An 18,035-nucleotide genomic window follows, 5' to 3' on the forward strand; every position below is an offset into this window, starting at 1 on the left:
TATTTTTTAATTAGTGATATTAAAGATACTATAAATTTTACTATTAGCTTACAAATTGTCATGTTACTAATCACAAAAAAGTGATTTAAACATTCATTAGTTAAATTGATGAATTTCATCAATGAGAGGTAATGTCACATCACATTGTGAATATTTTATAGTGCTTTTAGCACATTTTTCCTTTTCATTTCTATTAAGACTCTCAATGTACAAGACCAATAGAACCCTCACCCAATTGAAACCCTAAAATGTTTCAAAAAATGTTGCAAATATGTTAAATCATCAATTATAGATTAATCTCCCCTAACAATTTGAGACTTTAATTTTGTAAACTCATATCCTACAAAGTTACACACCAAATAATATCTATCTCTCTATCTTAAAAACAAAATATAAAATTAAAAATTAGTGATATTAAAGATATTATAAATTTTACTATTAGCTTACAAATTGTCATGTTGCTAATCACAAAAAAGTGATTTAAACATTTATTAGTTAAATTGATGAATTTCATCAATGAGAGTTAATGTCACATCATATTGTATGAATATTTTATAGTGCTTTTAGCACATTTTTCCTTTTCATTTTTATTAAGACTCTTAAGGTCCGTTTGGATTGAACTTATTGTTGCTGAAACTAAAAACTGAAAACTGAAAACACTGTAACAAAATAATTTTTAAATGTGTGAATAGTGTTTTGGGAGCCATGAACAGTGCATGAACAGTGCGTAAACTGTGTTTTTTCCCCTGCACAGTAAAATCATGTGATTTTACTGTTCACGTGCAGGAAAAAAAAAACGCAAAACGTGGATGCCACTTTCAGCTGAAACCAAACAGGTACTCAATGTACAAGACCAATAGAACCCTCACCCAATTGAAACCCTAAAATGTTTCAAAAAATGTTGCAAATGTGTTAAATCATCAATTATAGATTACAAATTGTCATGTTACTAATCACAAAAAAGTGATTTAAACATTCATTAGTTAAATTGATGAATTTTATCAATGAGAGTTAATGTCACATCACATTGTGAATATTTTATAGTGCTTTTAGCACATTTTTCCTTTTCATTTCTATTAAGACTCTCAATATACAAGACCAATAGAACCCTCACCCAATTGAAACCCTAAAATATTTCAAAAAATGTTGCAAATGTGTTAAATCATCAATTATAGATTAATCTCCCTTAACAATTTGAGACTTTAATTTTGTAAACTCATATCCTACAAAGTTACACACCAAATAATATATATCTCTCTATCATAAAAACAAAATATAAAATTAAAAATTAGTGATGTTAAAGATATTATAAATTTTACTACTAACTTACAAATTGTCATGTTGCTAGTCACAAAAAAGTGATCTAAACATTCATTAGTTAAATTGATGAATTTCATCAATGAGAGTTAATGTCACATCATATTGTGAATATTTTATAGTGCTTTTAGCACATTTTTCCTTTTCATTTCTATTAAGACTCTCAATGTACAAGACCAATAGAACCCTAACCCAATTGAAACCCTAAAATGTTTCAAAAAATGTTGCAAATGTGTTAAATCATCAATTATAGATTAATCTCGCCTAACAATTTGGGACTTTAATTTTGTAAACTCATATCCTACAAAGTTACACACAAAATAATATCTATCTCTTTCTCTTAAAAACAAAATATAAAATTAAAAATTAGATTACAACTTTACTTAACTATGCATCATCGTATATCCAAAATAAAGTATCTTTTTTAATTGTAATATATTTTTATTTATTTTTATTAATATTTATGGTTCAACTATGATATTCAATTCTCTATATGAAATTAACATTAGTTTAGTTGGTATTATTCATCAAATTATGTATTTAATGTATCAAATTAACCTTGATTTGATTAGTATTAAATAATTTTGTTTAATTAATATTTACATATTAAAAGTTCCGCATAAATTTTTCACCTTAAACCCCAATTATGTTGGGCTGCCCCTAATCATGACATCCCTCCCTCTATCACCGAACATCTTTGTCCCGTTGTCCTTATTCCTGTTGCACTGTTCAACCGCAAATATGGATCCCCTGTTCAATAGCCACCATTTTACAAATATTTGCATTCCAAAGATTTCCCAAGAGGCCTTAGTTTCAGGACTCTGTTTCCGAAGGAAGCTTGGAATATTGGACTTCACTTATCTTTTACCCTTCAAGCATTGTGTGGACGAATTCCTTAGGAGCTGTAAGCTTGTAATCAACAACCAGACCAAAATCCAACAATCCCAATAGCCGAGTCCCCCATTTATATTAACAATCATTACCAACCCAACAAAGAAAACTAACCAAAACCCAACAATCTAATTTCAAATCCCAACAACGCACATAATTAAATTCCACGAAATTCATAAATAAATAAATAAATAAACTCAGCTTGTTTATCAAAGTTTGTGGAGCTTCAAAGGTGTAATCCCTCATGCTGAAATGGGCCAAATTCATTATAAGAGCATTCTCATCAAATATCTTTAAAATTTTAGGATTTAACATCTAAAAAACTGACTTTATAACATATAACACATCACTTTACAATATAACTTGCATCAAAACTTCTATTTTTTTTTATACTTCATTTAAATATTCTTTCTTTATCATTTTTTATTCCTCTCTCTCTCTCTCTCTTTCTCAACCCAACTATTCTTAGCACCGCCGGCCACCACATCCACCTGCCCATACAACCACCACATCCACCCACCATCGCTGCCACCTGCCACCAACCAAATCCACCGCAACCACAAACAACAGCAAAAAAAAAAAAAAAAAAAAAAAAAAAAAAAACCCCTCCACATCCACCCACCACACCCACCCATACCATAACCACCACATCCACCCATCATCGCCACCACCAACTAGATCCACCGCAACCACATCCCAGACCCGATTCTATGACCTAGACCCGATCAACCCACACCCACAACCACAACCACAAAACCCACAAAACAAGCCACAGCCTCCACCATAACCTAAAACCTCCACAATCCACAACTTCCACCACAACTCACAAAACCCACAACCTCCACCACAACTCACCACAACCCATAACCTTCACAATCCACAACCTCCACCACAACCCACCAAACCCACAACCCACAAAACCCACAATCCAACCCACAAATACCACAAATCACATGCCCACAGTGGCAGATCGAGAGAGATGAAAGATTTGGCAGAGAGAGAGGGGAAAAAAAAAATAAGACGTAATCCTCCATCTTGGAACCCAAACGATGAGACAATGCCTATCTCGGAACCAGAACAAGACGACGAAGGAGAGAGAGACAAGAGAGGGACAGAGAGAGAGTCTGGTGAACCAAAAAAGACAAGAGAGAAGTCAAGTTCCAGAAGAAAAGAGAGAAAATCGTGTGAGAGAGAGATGATATTTTAATGGAAAGGTTAATAAAATATTATTTTTTTATAAGATTTGAACTACAATAGACTGTCATCTTTGACAGTCTACTGTCGCTAAATTGCTAAAAATTTTACATATATACCACTCTTGATGTAACGTGTTTTTTGTGAATTCAGGTGCTAAAATTAACATTTAGCATTTATACCACTTTTGATAAAAATGCTCTAACCTTCATAAAATTGAAACCAACTTATTTTAAAGATTTGAGACTTTTTTTTTTGGGGTGTGTGCAATGCAAATCCATATACGTGGTTGAATGGTGTGGCAAAGGGAAAGATGTCGTGGTAGCTCTGACTGACCATGTCTCTCACTCAAAAAAAAAAAAAAAATTGGCATTTTAAACATCATGTCTCATATTCCGTTAGAATTTTGACAGCTAAACTAACAGAAATAGTAATTTGGCAGATGTGTGAAGAAGTAAATTGGCCAAAATAAAAGTTTAGAGGAAGTATTGACCGCTACTTTAAAGTTCAGTGGGTGTAGACATTTTCCCTAATAATTATAATAGGTAAAATCATGGATTCAAGACCAAGTTTATATGTAGAATTCAAATGTACTGCAACAATGAAGAGTATTTACACTTTAGAGTAAGGTCTATAATAAAATTATTGGGCAAGTTCAACGTAATTTATACAAGTTCCAGATGTACAGATGCACAACAGGGAAAACACACCATATAAACATCTACTTTTCCCGTGTGGACATTAACATCTTAAACTTTTTTTGTTCTTCATTGGAACTAATAAAATAAATTCACTATTTTCAGCCCCATAACATAAAATTTTAGTCACAACCAGCCAACTTATTTAACAACAGAACCAGGCGATACATTAGCCAGGAAACAAATGGATTGAAGGTGAACCTGTAATCAGCAATTTGTGCATTTACAACTAGCAAGCCATTTATGTACAGAAGCTCTCATTCCAAGCCAACAATGCACCCTCTGATTTACTCACTTTCATAGTCCTCTTCATCTCCAAATGTAAAAACAGATGCATCAGCCGCCATTGCCTTGAATTCACTTTCTGTGTTGGGAGCCTCAAGGCCTGAAATAGCTCCCCCAGCAGCATCACTTTTAGGCTCACTGGCAGCAGCATGAATCTGAGTTGAGCCGCTGTTTCCAAGAGACATATGTTCAGTTGCACGAGCTACACTAGCAACTTGATCAGAATTTGTCTTTGTTTCAGAACTGGATGTGGTAATGGGGACAGTTCCTCCTGCTCCTGCTGCAGATGCCATTTCTGCTTGCCGGCTCTTTGAAGCAGCAGTTTCTTCGGCCTCACTATCTGAAAAAACATCATCTTTATCATGACTTTTTGAGTTGTTATTTTGGCTTGGTTTAGCTGTACCCTCATCAACTGATGCAGGAGCAGTTCCTGAGCTTTCATCCATTTTTTTGGCAGAAGTTTCAGTGTTAGGTGTTGTAGGAACAGTGTCATTATAATCTACCAGCACAACCTCAACCTGAAAGCCAGGGGAAGGCAATTTCCTCTACAGACCGGAAAAATTAGAAAGCGTTACTGTGTTATACAATAATCAAAATTTTCCAAGAAAGCTAAGAAAACAGTGATACTGACAAAGGAGCAAACCACATTTTCTAATTCAGGGGAAGAAAAAACCAAACTAATACAGCTGCATCTTGTAAAGAAAGATATTTAAGCGCAAGGTTTTTAAAGCTGTATGGGCAGATAAGCACATAATTATTTAATCTTTACCTTGTCAAACCCGTCAAGATCGTTGGTGTTTAAAACTTTTCTATTTTCCGACATTGTTGTGTTTAACCAACTGAAATTAAAAAAATACAAATTTCAGATTCAGATCAGACAAGCATAACAAGATTACTAGAGATTGATTTATTGGGATGAAGCTGAATTACAGACAAGTAAAAATCTCCTTGGCGGTCGTGAAATTGGACTTTGAAGTCCCCAACCAACTCTGTCAGACCGGGCTCCCCTGGCAAAGCAAAGACCATTACCCCCTTCTTGGGGGCACTAAACCAAAAATCTTCTGGCTGCAGAAAATAGTATAGGTTTATGAAATCCCAAATTGGTAAAATATTCCATAGCCCCAAAAAAAGAAATGGAATATCAGAAACACCCATTCTTAACATCTCTAACTAATTGCTAGCAGATAATCAAACAGACGTACCGAAAGATCCTTGGTTCTTGGATGCTTTTTTGCAGAGAAGAGAACACCTATGCATTAGAAAAAGATCAAAGAAAAACCATACAGTAAGCATAATGATAAATTATATAGAAGTATGAAGAAATGCAGTGCTTCAGAGATGACAAAAATGTTAATTAAAATTGCAATCTTGGTTCATAGACTGTCAATTACAACAACTATCAGCACAAAAATCCAGAAGACTGTAGCAAAGTAAATTGTGCCATCAATGGCAAGAATCCCAATGTTTTCTTCCCCATTCTATGTGTCTAAGATTCAAGAACCAGGAACCCAAGTAGTTCAAGTTAACAAATGAGATCCTAAGTTATATTATGAGATTGCTTACCTCTGTTCTTGACAACCTAAAAAGATAGAATACAATATTTAATGTCTTTTCACACAAAAGTAGGGTTAAAAAAAACATAAGAAAGACAATAAAATGAATAGTGCACAAAGAGAGTTGTAGCCCCAATACAGGGGAAATACAATATAAAATGGCAGAAAAATACAAAAAGTACAAAATAAAAAATAGAAAACGGCTAATTCCTAGAATCCAACAGACCACTCAGACTAAGATGAGTTAGTGGCATCCATCTACCATATACATAGAACAGAAGCTTCAAATCCAACACTAACTCCTCACAAACCAAAATTCTAAGCATTCCTCTGACCCTCCCTCTCTAAATGAACCACTTAAGATACAAAGGGGCAACCTCACAAACAACCAAAATATGTTGCCTGCAGAAGACCTAAGTCAAACTTGCAAAACACCAGCTACCAGAGTTCTCATTGGAAAAAGTTTGAAATCAACATGGCAACCCATCTGCATAAGTGAAATATCAGCACCAAAACATGCCAATGGGCCCTTGGTCAATTGGGCCAGCACTATAAGGTTAAAAGGTCATGTATGCAAATTATTTTTTAAACAATATATTGGTCTCATAGAAGAATAATCCAATACACGGCAATCATGAAGGAAGAACAATTATGATGCAGTACAGAACTAGATGAAGTACTGAAAATTATATATATACACACACGCACAGCAAACTGGGGCGGGGGGAATGCAAATTATGAAAATGAAATTCTGTAATCGTCTACCATAAGAGAGAAGGGAAGGAAAAATTTAAACAGAACAGAAATGCCAGAACAAACCATTATGATCTGAGACAGTGATGGAGGGCCTTATCCAATAAGGGCATCTGTGAAGCCGAAATCCCCTAAGCATGCACCTGCACCAGATGTGATGTCAATAACCATGCGAACATACTAAGATGCTACAATAAAAATACCATCTCAGAAATATACCTACGGCCAGGAGGGTTTTCCCCATTGAAGTATGTTAGCACTCGTTCAAAATATTTGACATATCTCTGAAAATACATAAATAAGAACATATAAAGAATGCCTATCACATAGAAAAGATACCCTATCAGGTAAGCTCAGGTGATAGAAAAGATATCAAGAATTCAGAAGATTATCACATAGAAATAAAAGACTAACAATCTGACTGGGCAGAACAAGCCCTTTTCCATCAAAACATCTTTTCTGATTGTAGTAGTCAATTGACTCCTCAGCAGTTGGGAAGAACTGCAAAGAGATGGCAAGTACATCCACAATTAAAACATTTAATAAAACACAAAAGTTTATCAAAATTTCCAGCAAATGCATTGTCATATGATTCAGGAATATACTATGGAATCTTACCTTCAGGAATAGAAGAAGACTGGAAATCATCAACCCTGTTCTTGCCATTCCAGCCTTGCAGTGCACAACCACAATGTTCTCAATATCCTCCTTCAACCATGAGTAAGCACTTTGGCAAAATGATATTATCAGTTGAATTGGGGGACAATTATGGTCATCAAATGGGAAAGAAGCCACCTGGAAAGAATTAAGAACTTGAGATATAAATTATAAGTAGCTGCAACAGAACATTTTTCATAATACCCTTTATGTTACCTAGTCATATGTTTTACCATATAGGATCCAACTAGTACAGAGTTTAAATCTTTTGCAATGAAAAATGTGATATATGATTTCTTAATTGGTTGACACTTAAGAGAGTCAACCCAGAGCTATATGCAATACTTTTCCAAGCATAATCAAAGATATGACAATAGTGTTGGTAGAAGTGTCAAGTGCACTGTGCACAAGCCTCTTGGAGCCTAGGTGCAAAGCACAAATGTGCTTAATTGAAGTAAAGTGAACACTTTTCAAATACAATATATAATAATTACTAATATAAAGATTCATAGAATATAATGAAAAAATACATAAATCAAAATAGTAATGTATTTTTCCTATTAGCTAAAATAGCTAATACAATTGCACAGAGTTTATAATTCAAATTCTACATATGTTCTTTCAATTTCTTACAATTTTTATATGGTAAATTTGAACAAATATAACAAACATTTTATATAACCCTCTTGTACTTATAAAATTATAACTGTGATAGTCATGATCAAACAAAGTATAGGTTCAATCAAAATATATCCAAAAGGCAAGACCAAAGAGCATAAGAATAGTAAATTATCATGGTTTGTGGCTTTTTATACATAATTTTTTGAGTGTGTGTATAATATAACACCTTATGAATAGATTTTTAATAATAAATGATCCATGTCATTTCCTTCAAGATCGAGCAATGAATTATAATGATTGTGCTTCTTCAAAAAGCACCAAACAAGTGTGCTTGACGTAAACTTTATTAAATGAGCTTTGCTTCGACCAAGCAAAAAGCTTAGACCTTGGGGCTTTGAGATTTTAGCTTTAAGAGCACTTTTAACAACAATGTATGCCAAATATGAGAATGGTCTAACACAGGTAAGATTTTCGATTTACGAGATATGAAGAATGAAACCCCATATTTTCCGCCCAATAAATCAACAATTATAACACACCTTTCCCTCAAGTAGGGATGCATCATACAGCCTCTCAGAACAAAGGTTATACACTTTGTACTTGCCCTGCATAAGAAACAAGCAATATAGTTTATACTTGCACATAACAAAAATATAATGAGAAAATTCTGATTACCAAAATAGCACATATAATTTTCAGTATACAATACCCATCACACTAATAAAGGTAATGCCAGAACCTGCATTCTCTTTCCACTGGACACCCCAACAAACTAAGTGTAGGCTTGTAACAGTTGATCTAAATACAGACTTACCCAAATTAGATTTAATAAAATATTACCCATATCAGATTGATCCAGTCTGCTCTTTGATAGCATAGATACACAATAAAATATAATGCAACTGTTGAAAACTGCACACACTACACATACACTCGCAGCAATGAGGCAAATTTGAGTAAAATCATCAATGAAAGAATTACTTATAAAATCATCAATGAAAGAATTTATTCTTTTTTTAATAAAATGAAAAAATTTATTCTTAAAACAGAGGATGTATTAAAATCAATTAGCTGCCAAATCAATCTTGATCAAGATCAAACCAAAACATTAAGCCAACACTATTGTGGAGGGTGGTGGATTTACTAGCTAGTTGGCAAGCTTATTTTGGGCGACATCGTAATAGTGAGATTTGGAAGGCCATTCCTCATTGTCTGATGTGGTGTATTTGGAGGGAGCGCAATGCCAGAAACTTTGAAGGAAGGGTGAGAGCAGCAACACCAGATTTGAAATTGCATTTTATAAGGACTTTGTTCAAGTGGTTATCAGCCTTGGGGAAGTTTTCTTTCTCAAACTTTTTTTCTGATAGGTAATAAAAGTTTTATTGATGAGAAAAGTACAATGTGTATGTGATGTTCAAATTTTGCTAATAAAACTTATTGATTATCACCAAAAACAAAAATCTGGATATAATAGAATATAGAGATAAACCTCAAAGGTAGAGGAAAAGTACCTCTTGCGAGACTCCTATTTTCATGGCATCCATAACCCAATGTACATAAAAGAAATTTGTCCATTTCCTAAGAATATCTGTGGCGGGTATTCCACCACAATTTACTATAATTATTAATATCCACTGCCTAGCCTCAGATAAGAGATATGAAATGAAATGCGAGCCAAAATGCATCCAAGCGGCACATGTAGATTAATTAATACGTCTTCAAGACTGTATCAAAGTATGTAAAGAATTAATATAAAATGTACTGATTCACAAAAATCAATGATATCCTATTCAGCAAAAAGAAATAAGAAGGAGATTTGAATGTATATTTTACAAGGAAGCATTCTAAATATATTAACCTTAGATGAAATTCCAAGTGTCAAGAATCATCATACCTTCACCCCCCACCAAAAAAAAATGGTCATGGTAATTACCTTGTGATGAGTTTCAAAGAATTTAATCACTTCTTCCATGTGGTTTCGGTAGAACCCCTGCATTACATGTCAAGATAGTTTGAAAACTGGTATAAAATTGAACAGGATGAGGAGGATTGAGGAGTCAACTGTTCAGTGAAGATAAGTCATTTACCTCAACATAACCAAAAAAGCCAGAGCTCATATCACCAGCAGGAAACCCCATAGCAATAATATTCTCTGTGATATATGTCATATCAAGATCGAATCCTCCTTCCTGAAGATCAGATAACAAGTCAAGTGTGTGTGTGTGCGTGTGTGTATCGGTCAGTTATTATATAAAGAAGATAAATATATAGCTAGAAGAGAAAATTTAAAAAAAAAAAATTCATGTTTGTGATCCATCTACAAATATATCATATGAGTAAGGGTAAAAAGTCTACAACACAAGCAACGCACCTGGTATCTTCGTTTATTTTGAGAAACAACATGTCGAGCCTTAACCTGTACAGCCTTCACTGCACTCTTGGAGGTGTCTACTAACCCTTTTGTAATAGTTCCAATAAAACCAGGCTGCACAGCTGTTGAAGTTCCTTCAGAACTATCATCTGATGAAGGAGCTTTTGGAGACAAGCGCAAACCTAAGCCACTAGTCAAACGTGCAAAAGTTGATTTTCCAGCATTTCCAGTTGGAGAATCATCTTGTGTGGTTGCCAGTGGCTGAGGAATTTTCAAACTTTTGGCCCATGAAGATATTGCAGAAGGAGATAACTTAGATGATACATTAGGGGGAGAATTATCTAGTCCAGAATCAGCAGCAGCTGGGGTTTTTATGGCAGCGGGAGGTTGTACATCAGGAGCTTTAAGAGGTGGTAAAGTTGACGAATCAGCAGATCCCGAATCCATTCCACAACCACAGATATTAACAGAGATTGAGGATAAATGTTCAATGTCAAAATATAAAAGGTCTTAATACAGCATCTTCAGTTAAAGCTGCAATTACAGACATAAGAATAAGTTTAAATAGTATAGAAACATCATAAGCAGTTAAATTTTCTAATCTATACTATTTTTGAGTAAAAGTAGATCATGGATTTTCTAAACAAAAACATATAAATAAAAATTATGTTTTCTAATCGCTCTTTCTTTGTTCACAACTATTTACCTCATTATTTTTTGACCGAGAGAGAGAATTGCACATTAGTATGAACTCCCATCATCAAAGGAAAGCAGCAAGTATGAAAGCTATGTGGATTTTAAACCTCCCTTCATTTTGCTTTCAATCTGTCTTATGCCACTCTTACACTCAAACCATTCTTTGAACTAACTTAATGGGGGCGACCTTCACTCTTCCTTTGACTTCCTATCCCATAAGTTACCCCAGTAGCATACAAGTACATTACTGACTAACCAGAATCAAACCTAGAAATTATCATTGCAATTGTTCACATAAAAAGTAGACCCATAGGTGGCACAAGGCCTTGGCCTAAGGTCCCCATCCCAATAGAAAGGCCAAAATAAAAAATAGATGGTCCATACTCTCTCTTCCCTAACCTCAAGAAGGCTCTCATAATTGATAGCCAATAAAAACTGAACCCAATTGAAAGCCTTAGTAGTTTAAATAAAAAAATTTATGCGTGTCAAATCATCATTAGCGACCAATTTCCCCTATCATGTTGATTCTTCTATTTTTGTAAGTCAGGATCCCACAACATAAATTGTCGGTTTTTTATTCATTTTATAATTCAATAGTTACAACAATGGGGGAGGGGGATTTTGAACTTGTTCTCCTGCCATGCCACTAACCCACAAGGCTCATGGTGCCACCATAAATTGTCAACATTATCCATTCTATCTCCCACATGATCACTCACCAAACAATCCCACCCTCTTTCTCAATGCCCCCCAACAAAAAAAAAAAGGAAACCTTACCCAGATAACAAATTTTCATCTCCTTTTATTAGATTTTATTCCAACTGAATTCTACACCGAAATAATAAGAAGTCTAAACCAAAATTGAAAGCAATCCCCACAATGCATTCCAAAGCAAGAAATGCACGAATCCAAATCAGCCCCAGGGAAGCCAAAACAAGTCATTATTTACAGCCTATTTTCTAACTCCATTACAAAACCAAAAACCCATTTCACATAAAGTGACAATTCCATTGTTGTAACTATCGAATCATCACACAGTAACAGCAATGTTAATAAACAGAAACAACCACTATTACCAAAGTTGTTCTGGGCATTAGCTGACCCCCATAAACCATTTCAGTGCAACCAATTTGAGATTATCAGCTACAAAACACTATACACCTATACTTTACCATTCAACCCAAACACAAAAAAAAAAAAAAAAAAAAAAAAACCCCATTTCTTAGAGCTAAAATCAAATCAATTTTCACAAATGTTGCCAATCAATTCAACTCCATAACACACCCACTTTCGCTTAGAACAAAGCTAGCAACAATATTTAACCAAAAAATAAACGATAATCACTCATTTTCGAATTCAATTTCAAGGCATTTTTTCCCAGATCTAGGGCAACAATTACAAAAATTGAATTCACAGTAATTCAAAATTTCTTACTTGAGATTGGAAAATCGGGAACCGTGGAGCTTCCAAAGCTGATTAGGGTTTCAAAATAGAGAGAGAGGGGTTTGTGATCGGACGGTTAAAAGGTGATGGTGTGGAGGGTCAGTTCACGAGGGGCTCGTTTGGTCAACGAAACGGAGGGCGGTGATTTGTCAGAAATTGTCTGAGTTTCAGAGAAATCTACAGGTTCTTCTGCGGGTTTTAAAATCATACGGTGGATAAAATTTGGTGGGGTTTTCTTACTGTGTAGCGTAATAAGAGAATTTGTTTTTTTTGTTTTTTGTTTTTGGTTTTTTATAATCAACTAGATTAGAGTGATCTGGTGATGGTTCGATGAGGATTAGAGGTTTATGGGCCCTTGATAGCTCTGACTAAGTCTGGCTCATATGGTTGTCACAAAACGCTTTGATAGTTTTGAAGTTTTCCCTTCCCATAAACGGTTTTCCATTTCCTTCTACTTTCTTTAGCAGTTATGTACTTGGTTTTTGTTTTTTTTTTTTTTTTTTTTTTTTCTTTCGATAAGTTACTTGGTGGGAATTATGAATTATCCCATAAATGGATGGGATGGAAATTTTTGTTATTTATTGGACCACATGGAAAAAAAAAAAAAAAAAAAAAAAAAAAAACAACATCATTAGTGTAAACACAATAATAATGGAAATAACACAAAAAGAAACTGAATAATACTTCTAAATATTATTTATTTAAACTCGCTCTTTTTAAAGAGATTCAAGCCAGTAGGAGGATCCAATAGGCTAATTCACCTCTACCATTCACCTTCACTTTCTCCTTGCGTACGTATCTAGCTCAATATCTAAGACAATTCATTTTAGCCCATTAATCACCACAATTATTAAAAAAAAAAAAATAGTCTCTCTCTTTTTCAATGTGGAATTAAATATTTTCACTAATTCTTCATCTTCCATATTCACTCCTACATTCTTACATTTATGTTGTAACATTTATTCATTTTAATTATTTAATATTAAAATGCCCCAACCAAAAATATATAAGATAAGAAGCTAGAGTGAGTGTTATTGGAAAAACCAAAATTGAGACCCGTGATTGAGAATCGAGTCCAAATGAGAACTAATCCAAAGTTGCGCAATCGAATATCTGAGCATTTAACACAATGGTTAAGCCAACAAACAGAGAGTGATACATGCATTATCGTGAAAGAAGGGTCAAATGGAGCATTGAACACGCCAAATTTTTTTTTTTTTTTTTTTTTTTTTGCACTATTGACATCCTTGTCCACTATGCTAACTATTGATGTGCTCTAGGGGAATTGATGGGATAAGGGTCAAATCACTAAAGAATGTGTTCCAAGGACCTTGGGACAATGGATATTCATGAGTATCATACTAGTATAAGGGTTATTATTAAGTACTTCGGGAGTATACTTCCTCCTTCTCTCATGGGGGATAGGTCTCACTCACCATGGGACACACTTTTATGTGAAAGGGAGGGAATATACTCTCGAACTACCTAGTAAATTTTCCTAATATAAATAGGAATCTAGCTTCATATGAGACATATGCAATTTTTTTGACCAAATCATCTAATAGTTCTCACACTATATCCAAACTTTAGAATTAAAGCCTTCCAAGGATCATAGAGAATTGTGCCTTAGGTCTTTTACTATTTTGAATGCATTCAACAATGCATAAATGGCCATGCTTCCCATGATGTTTTCCACAATTCCCCCCCGCCCCCCTCTCTCCCTCAAAGTATAGTTGATTGGGTGGTTTTGAATAAGACAATCTATCATGCCAACAAAATCAAACAAACTAACCAAAATCGACCACAACTTATTGCCAAAGGTTACTAGGGAGATGTATGTCACTAAGGTTGAAGTAGAAAAGAAAAAGTTTAATGAGACATGCGATAGTGGGTTTTAAAAACTAACAAAAACTACAACGTTCAAACTCTTTATATATATACTAGCCTCTGAGCATTCACTCAGGCGTGTGCTCAGAGGCTCTTCTAAGTGCGTGCTTAGAGGCTCTTCTATTTTTTGGGTAATGGTTAATTTAGAGCATTTATTATAATTTGGGATTACTACATTTTCCAATCACACAAAAAAAAAAAAAAAAAAAAAAAAAACCTAGGGGTGTGATGAAAAATTATTTCACCGCACATAATACTCATCACATCCTTAGGCTTTTTTTGTGATTGGAAAATGTAGTAATCCCAAATTATAATAAATGCTCTAAATTAACTCTTACCAAAAAAAATAGATGAGCCTCTTAGTATGCACTTAAACGCGTGCTCATAGGCTAGTTTTATTTTTTATTTTTTTATTTAACGTGAGATAGTTTTTGCTTATTGTATTGGAGGGGTAGTTATTTTCTTACAAACGTACTGACACACCTTTTTTTTTAATTATTTTTTTTACAAAAATTCTATTTCAAACCGGAATAATAGGAGTAGACGTGGGGAAAACGAGTTTTTTTTTTCTATTTCCTCTGAGAAGTTATTTTTTTATGAGAAGTTCTGATGAAAATTATTTCAACTGACACTATTTTTTTTTTTTTTTTTTTGAACGTGGGATAGTTTTTGCTTATTGTATTGGAGGGGTAGTTATTTTCTTACAAACGTATTGACACAATTTTTTATTTATTTTTTTGTTTTTTAACGTGGGATAGTTTTTGCTTATTTTATTGGAGGGGTAGTTATTTTCTTACCAACGTGAGTAGTGGGAAGCTCTTTTTTTGAGAAGAAAAGTGGGGAATATTACACGTTTCTTTTTTCTTTTTTTTTACATCACTGGGGATTTTTTTTTTTTTTTTTTGACAACACGTGGGAAGGTTCTTTTGCTATTGAATATAAGTAGGAGTTTATTAGAAGCAGGAAAGCATTTCAACGTAGAAGTGAGAATTTATTATTTTTGTTAATTTACTATTTTAACCCCATTTTTAAGTTTTAGGTAGGGGTATTTTTGACAGTAAAAAAAGCAATAACTAACTTTCCTTTGCCAATTTACTATTTTTGCCCTATTTTTAAGTTGTTGGTTAATTAATTTATGGGTATTTTTGACAAAAAAAAAAACAATAACTAACTTTCTGAATCCTCTTAATATATACAGATAGATATATATATATATATATATATATGAACAATATATATAATGAACAAAACAAGTTGGTTTTGGAAGGGGGAAATGACATCATTTTGAGGCTATAAACACAAGATATCTTCCACAATCTCAAATTTTCATCTCTCTCTCTCTCTCTCTCTCTCAAAAAGTTCTCTAATCTTCATCTCTCTCCTTCATCAGTGTAGCTACTTTGCCTACTTGCAATCTTCCTCATCTGCCTTTAAGATTGAGATATTAAGCTCTCTCTCTCTCTCTCTCTCTCTCTCTCTCTCTCTCTCTCTCTCTCTCTCTCTCTCTCTCATGGATTTGTTGTTTTGCAGGTGAAATATTACAATATTACTCAATTGTCCTCAACATTCAAGAGGTTATTTATTTATTTATTTATTTATTATTATTATATTTTATTTTTTTAATAAAATGAATTGCATCAATGAATAGATAGCTTTTGGTTAAATGGTTAAGATTTCCAAGCCTCCACCTCAGTAGTGGTCTTTCTCTCCACTCGTGTGGTGCTCTCTACCATCTCCGTATGGTCCTTCCCTCCACCTCAGTGTTATCTTTCTCCACCACCTCTGTGTGGTTTCCTCTCCCCACTATTGTGAGGGTCTTTTTCATACCCAAAACTCATATCTCATACCCAAATCTCAGAATTTATACCCATCAATCTTTCCCATCAATCCTTCATAACAATCTTGCCCCAAATCTCAGAATTCATACCCATTTATTATTCCCAAATTTCGCGATTTTGATTAGGGAGGAGACATTCTTTGCACCTCAATGGATCTGGTTGGAAGTCTCTGTTCAGCAGTCCTTTGCCGTTCGTGGGGCCTAGTTGTTAGAATCGCCCAATTTCATCGGCTAGTGAGTGGATCGACGCCCTTATTGGTAAGACTCATATTTCCCCTTCTTTTTGTTGTGATTGTGCTGGGTTGTGGTCCTTTGGTTGTTCTTGGCTGGTTGAGTTGTCAAGCTGTGGTTTCTTTCAATCTCAGCATGCGTTTGTTAGCCTAGAATTTTAGAGGTATAGGTAGAGATTCAAAAGTAAGAGCTCTAAAGGAGCTAATACGAGCTTCAAACTCGGATTTGGTTTTCTTATCTGAAACAAAAATCCATGCACCTAGAATTAATAGAATCAAAACCCGTTTAAACTTCTTTGACTGTTTTTATGTGGAAGCCAATGGACGAGCTGGGGGTTTAGCTTTGTTTTGGAGAATGGGTGTTGATTTGGAGATAGTCTATTCAGACAGCAATGTAATTGCTTCACTAATCTATTCTGATCCAGAAAGATCCCCATGGATGTTGTTCTGTGTATATGGCCCTCCTAGTAGAGCCAAAAGGAAAAAATTTTGGGTAAAGGTTGAAGACTTGGCAAAATATTTTTCAGGGCCTTGGGCAGTAATGGGTGACTTCAATAACATCAAGGGCTCAAAGGAGAAAAAAGGAGGACGGCATGTTGGGGAAAGCTCAGTTAACAGTCTCAGGGATTTTATAAATAATATGGGTGCCATTGATCTAGATTTTATTGGTCCATTCTTTACCTGGTCCAATAGACGTGAAGGTCTCACAAATATTAGGCAGAGGTTAGATCAGTGTTTATGTGATCAAGAATGGCAGACTCTCTTCCCTAAGGCAGGCATTCGGCATCTTGTCAATGCGAATTTTGATCACAACCCAATCCTCTTAGATACCCATATGGAGAACACATATCTTTTAAAGCCTTTTCGTTTTGAGGCTATGTGGACTAAGGATGAATCAAGTAAAGAAGTAATAGAAAGTGCTTGGCAAACGAGAGTTGACGGCCCACAAAGTCTTAAACTAGCCAAAAAACTGGAAGCAACTAGGAGAGATCTTAAAAGATGGAATAAGAGCTGTTTTGGAAGTTCAAGAGAGAAAATTAAAGAGCTGGAGCAGAAGATAGCGCAAATTCAGAGTTTAGAGGCCACAAAAGAAAATTTGGAGCTTGAAGCTTCGTTGAGTTTAGAATTAGATGAATGGTTGGCAAGGGAGGATTTAAAATGGAAACAAAAATCTAGAGAGATTTGGATAAGAGAGGGTGATCAGAATACTCGTTTCTTCCATCTCTCAACTTTGGTCAGAAGAAGGAGAAATTGTATTCAAGAAATCAAATTGGAGGATGGATCTTGGATAAATGATGGGGAAGACATTCAAATGTATTTTATTGAGAACTTTTAAGGCTCTTTATCAAACTGGTTCTCCTAATGTTCCAGAAAATTTGGAAAACTTAATAGAGGCATGCATCTCAAATATTGAAAACAAAGAACTATGCAAGGTGCCAACGAGAGATGAAATACGGAAAGTTATATTTGAGATGAAATCTCTTAAAGCTCCGGGGCCAGATGGTTTTCCAGCCCTTTTCTACAAACACTATTGGGAGACAGTAGGGGATCAAATTGTGTCAGCCACTCAAAGTTTTTTTAGAGATGGAAGGTTCCTTAAAG

The 18,035-nt window shown here is 34.5% G+C and overlaps 2 protein-coding genes across 2 annotated transcripts; one reads left to right on the plus strand and one right to left on the minus strand.

Annotated features, from left to right (window-relative positions):
- Nucleotides 1-4,020: 4,020 nt before the first annotated feature.
- On the minus strand, nucleotides 4,021-12,785 carry LOC126706716 (phosphatidylinositol 3,4,5-trisphosphate 3-phosphatase and protein-tyrosine-phosphatase PTEN2A). Its single transcript, XM_050406250.1, has 13 exons — nucleotides 12,471-12,785; nucleotides 10,341-10,874; nucleotides 10,057-10,158; nucleotides 9,903-9,959; nucleotides 8,509-8,574; nucleotides 7,310-7,486; nucleotides 7,106-7,192; nucleotides 6,911-6,975; nucleotides 6,758-6,834; nucleotides 5,588-5,634; nucleotides 5,320-5,450; nucleotides 5,155-5,224; nucleotides 4,021-4,930 (listed from the first exon to the last, which is right to left on the minus strand). Exons 2-13 carry the CDS (start codon nucleotides 10,785-10,787, stop codon nucleotides 4,388-4,390), a joined length of 1,869 nt encoding a protein of 622 aa, XP_050262207.1. The 5' UTR covers nucleotides 10,788-10,874; nucleotides 12,471-12,785; the 3' UTR covers nucleotides 4,021-4,387.
- Nucleotides 12,786-16,788: 4,003 nt separating this feature from the next.
- Nucleotides 16,789-17,769, plus strand: LOC126704995 (uncharacterized). The gene has a single exon (XM_050403967.1). It carries the CDS (start codon nucleotides 16,789-16,791, stop codon nucleotides 17,767-17,769), a length of 981 nt encoding a protein of 326 aa, XP_050259924.1.
- The last annotated feature ends 266 nt before the right edge of the window (nucleotides 17,770-18,035 follow it).

Source organism: Quercus robur, chromosome 11 (assembly GCF_932294415.1).
Source record: "Quercus robur chromosome 11, dhQueRobu3.1, whole genome shotgun sequence".
Taxonomy (NCBI): domain Eukaryota; kingdom Viridiplantae; phylum Streptophyta; class Magnoliopsida; order Fagales; family Fagaceae; genus Quercus; species Quercus robur.

What these genes read in the sequence shown, in the direction of transcription:
- LOC126704995 (XM_050403967.1), top strand. Translation starts at nt 16,789, where the DNA reads ATGGGTGTTGATTTGGAGATAGTCTATTCAGACAGCAATGTAATTGCT.
- LOC126706716 (XM_050406250.1), bottom strand. Translation starts at nt 10,787, where the DNA reads ATGGATTCGGGATCTGCTGATTCGTCAACTTTACCACCTCTTAAAGCT. An exon ending in AAAATAAACGAAGATACCAG is followed by an intron (nt 10,159 to 10,340) that starts GTGCGTTGCTTG and finishes TCTGATCTTCAG; the next exon opens with GAAGGAGGATTCGATCTTGA. An exon ending in GCTTTTTTGGTTATGTTGAG is followed by an intron (nt 9,960 to 10,056) that starts GTAAATGACTTA and finishes CATGTAATGCAG; the next exon opens with GGGTTCTACCGAAACCACAT.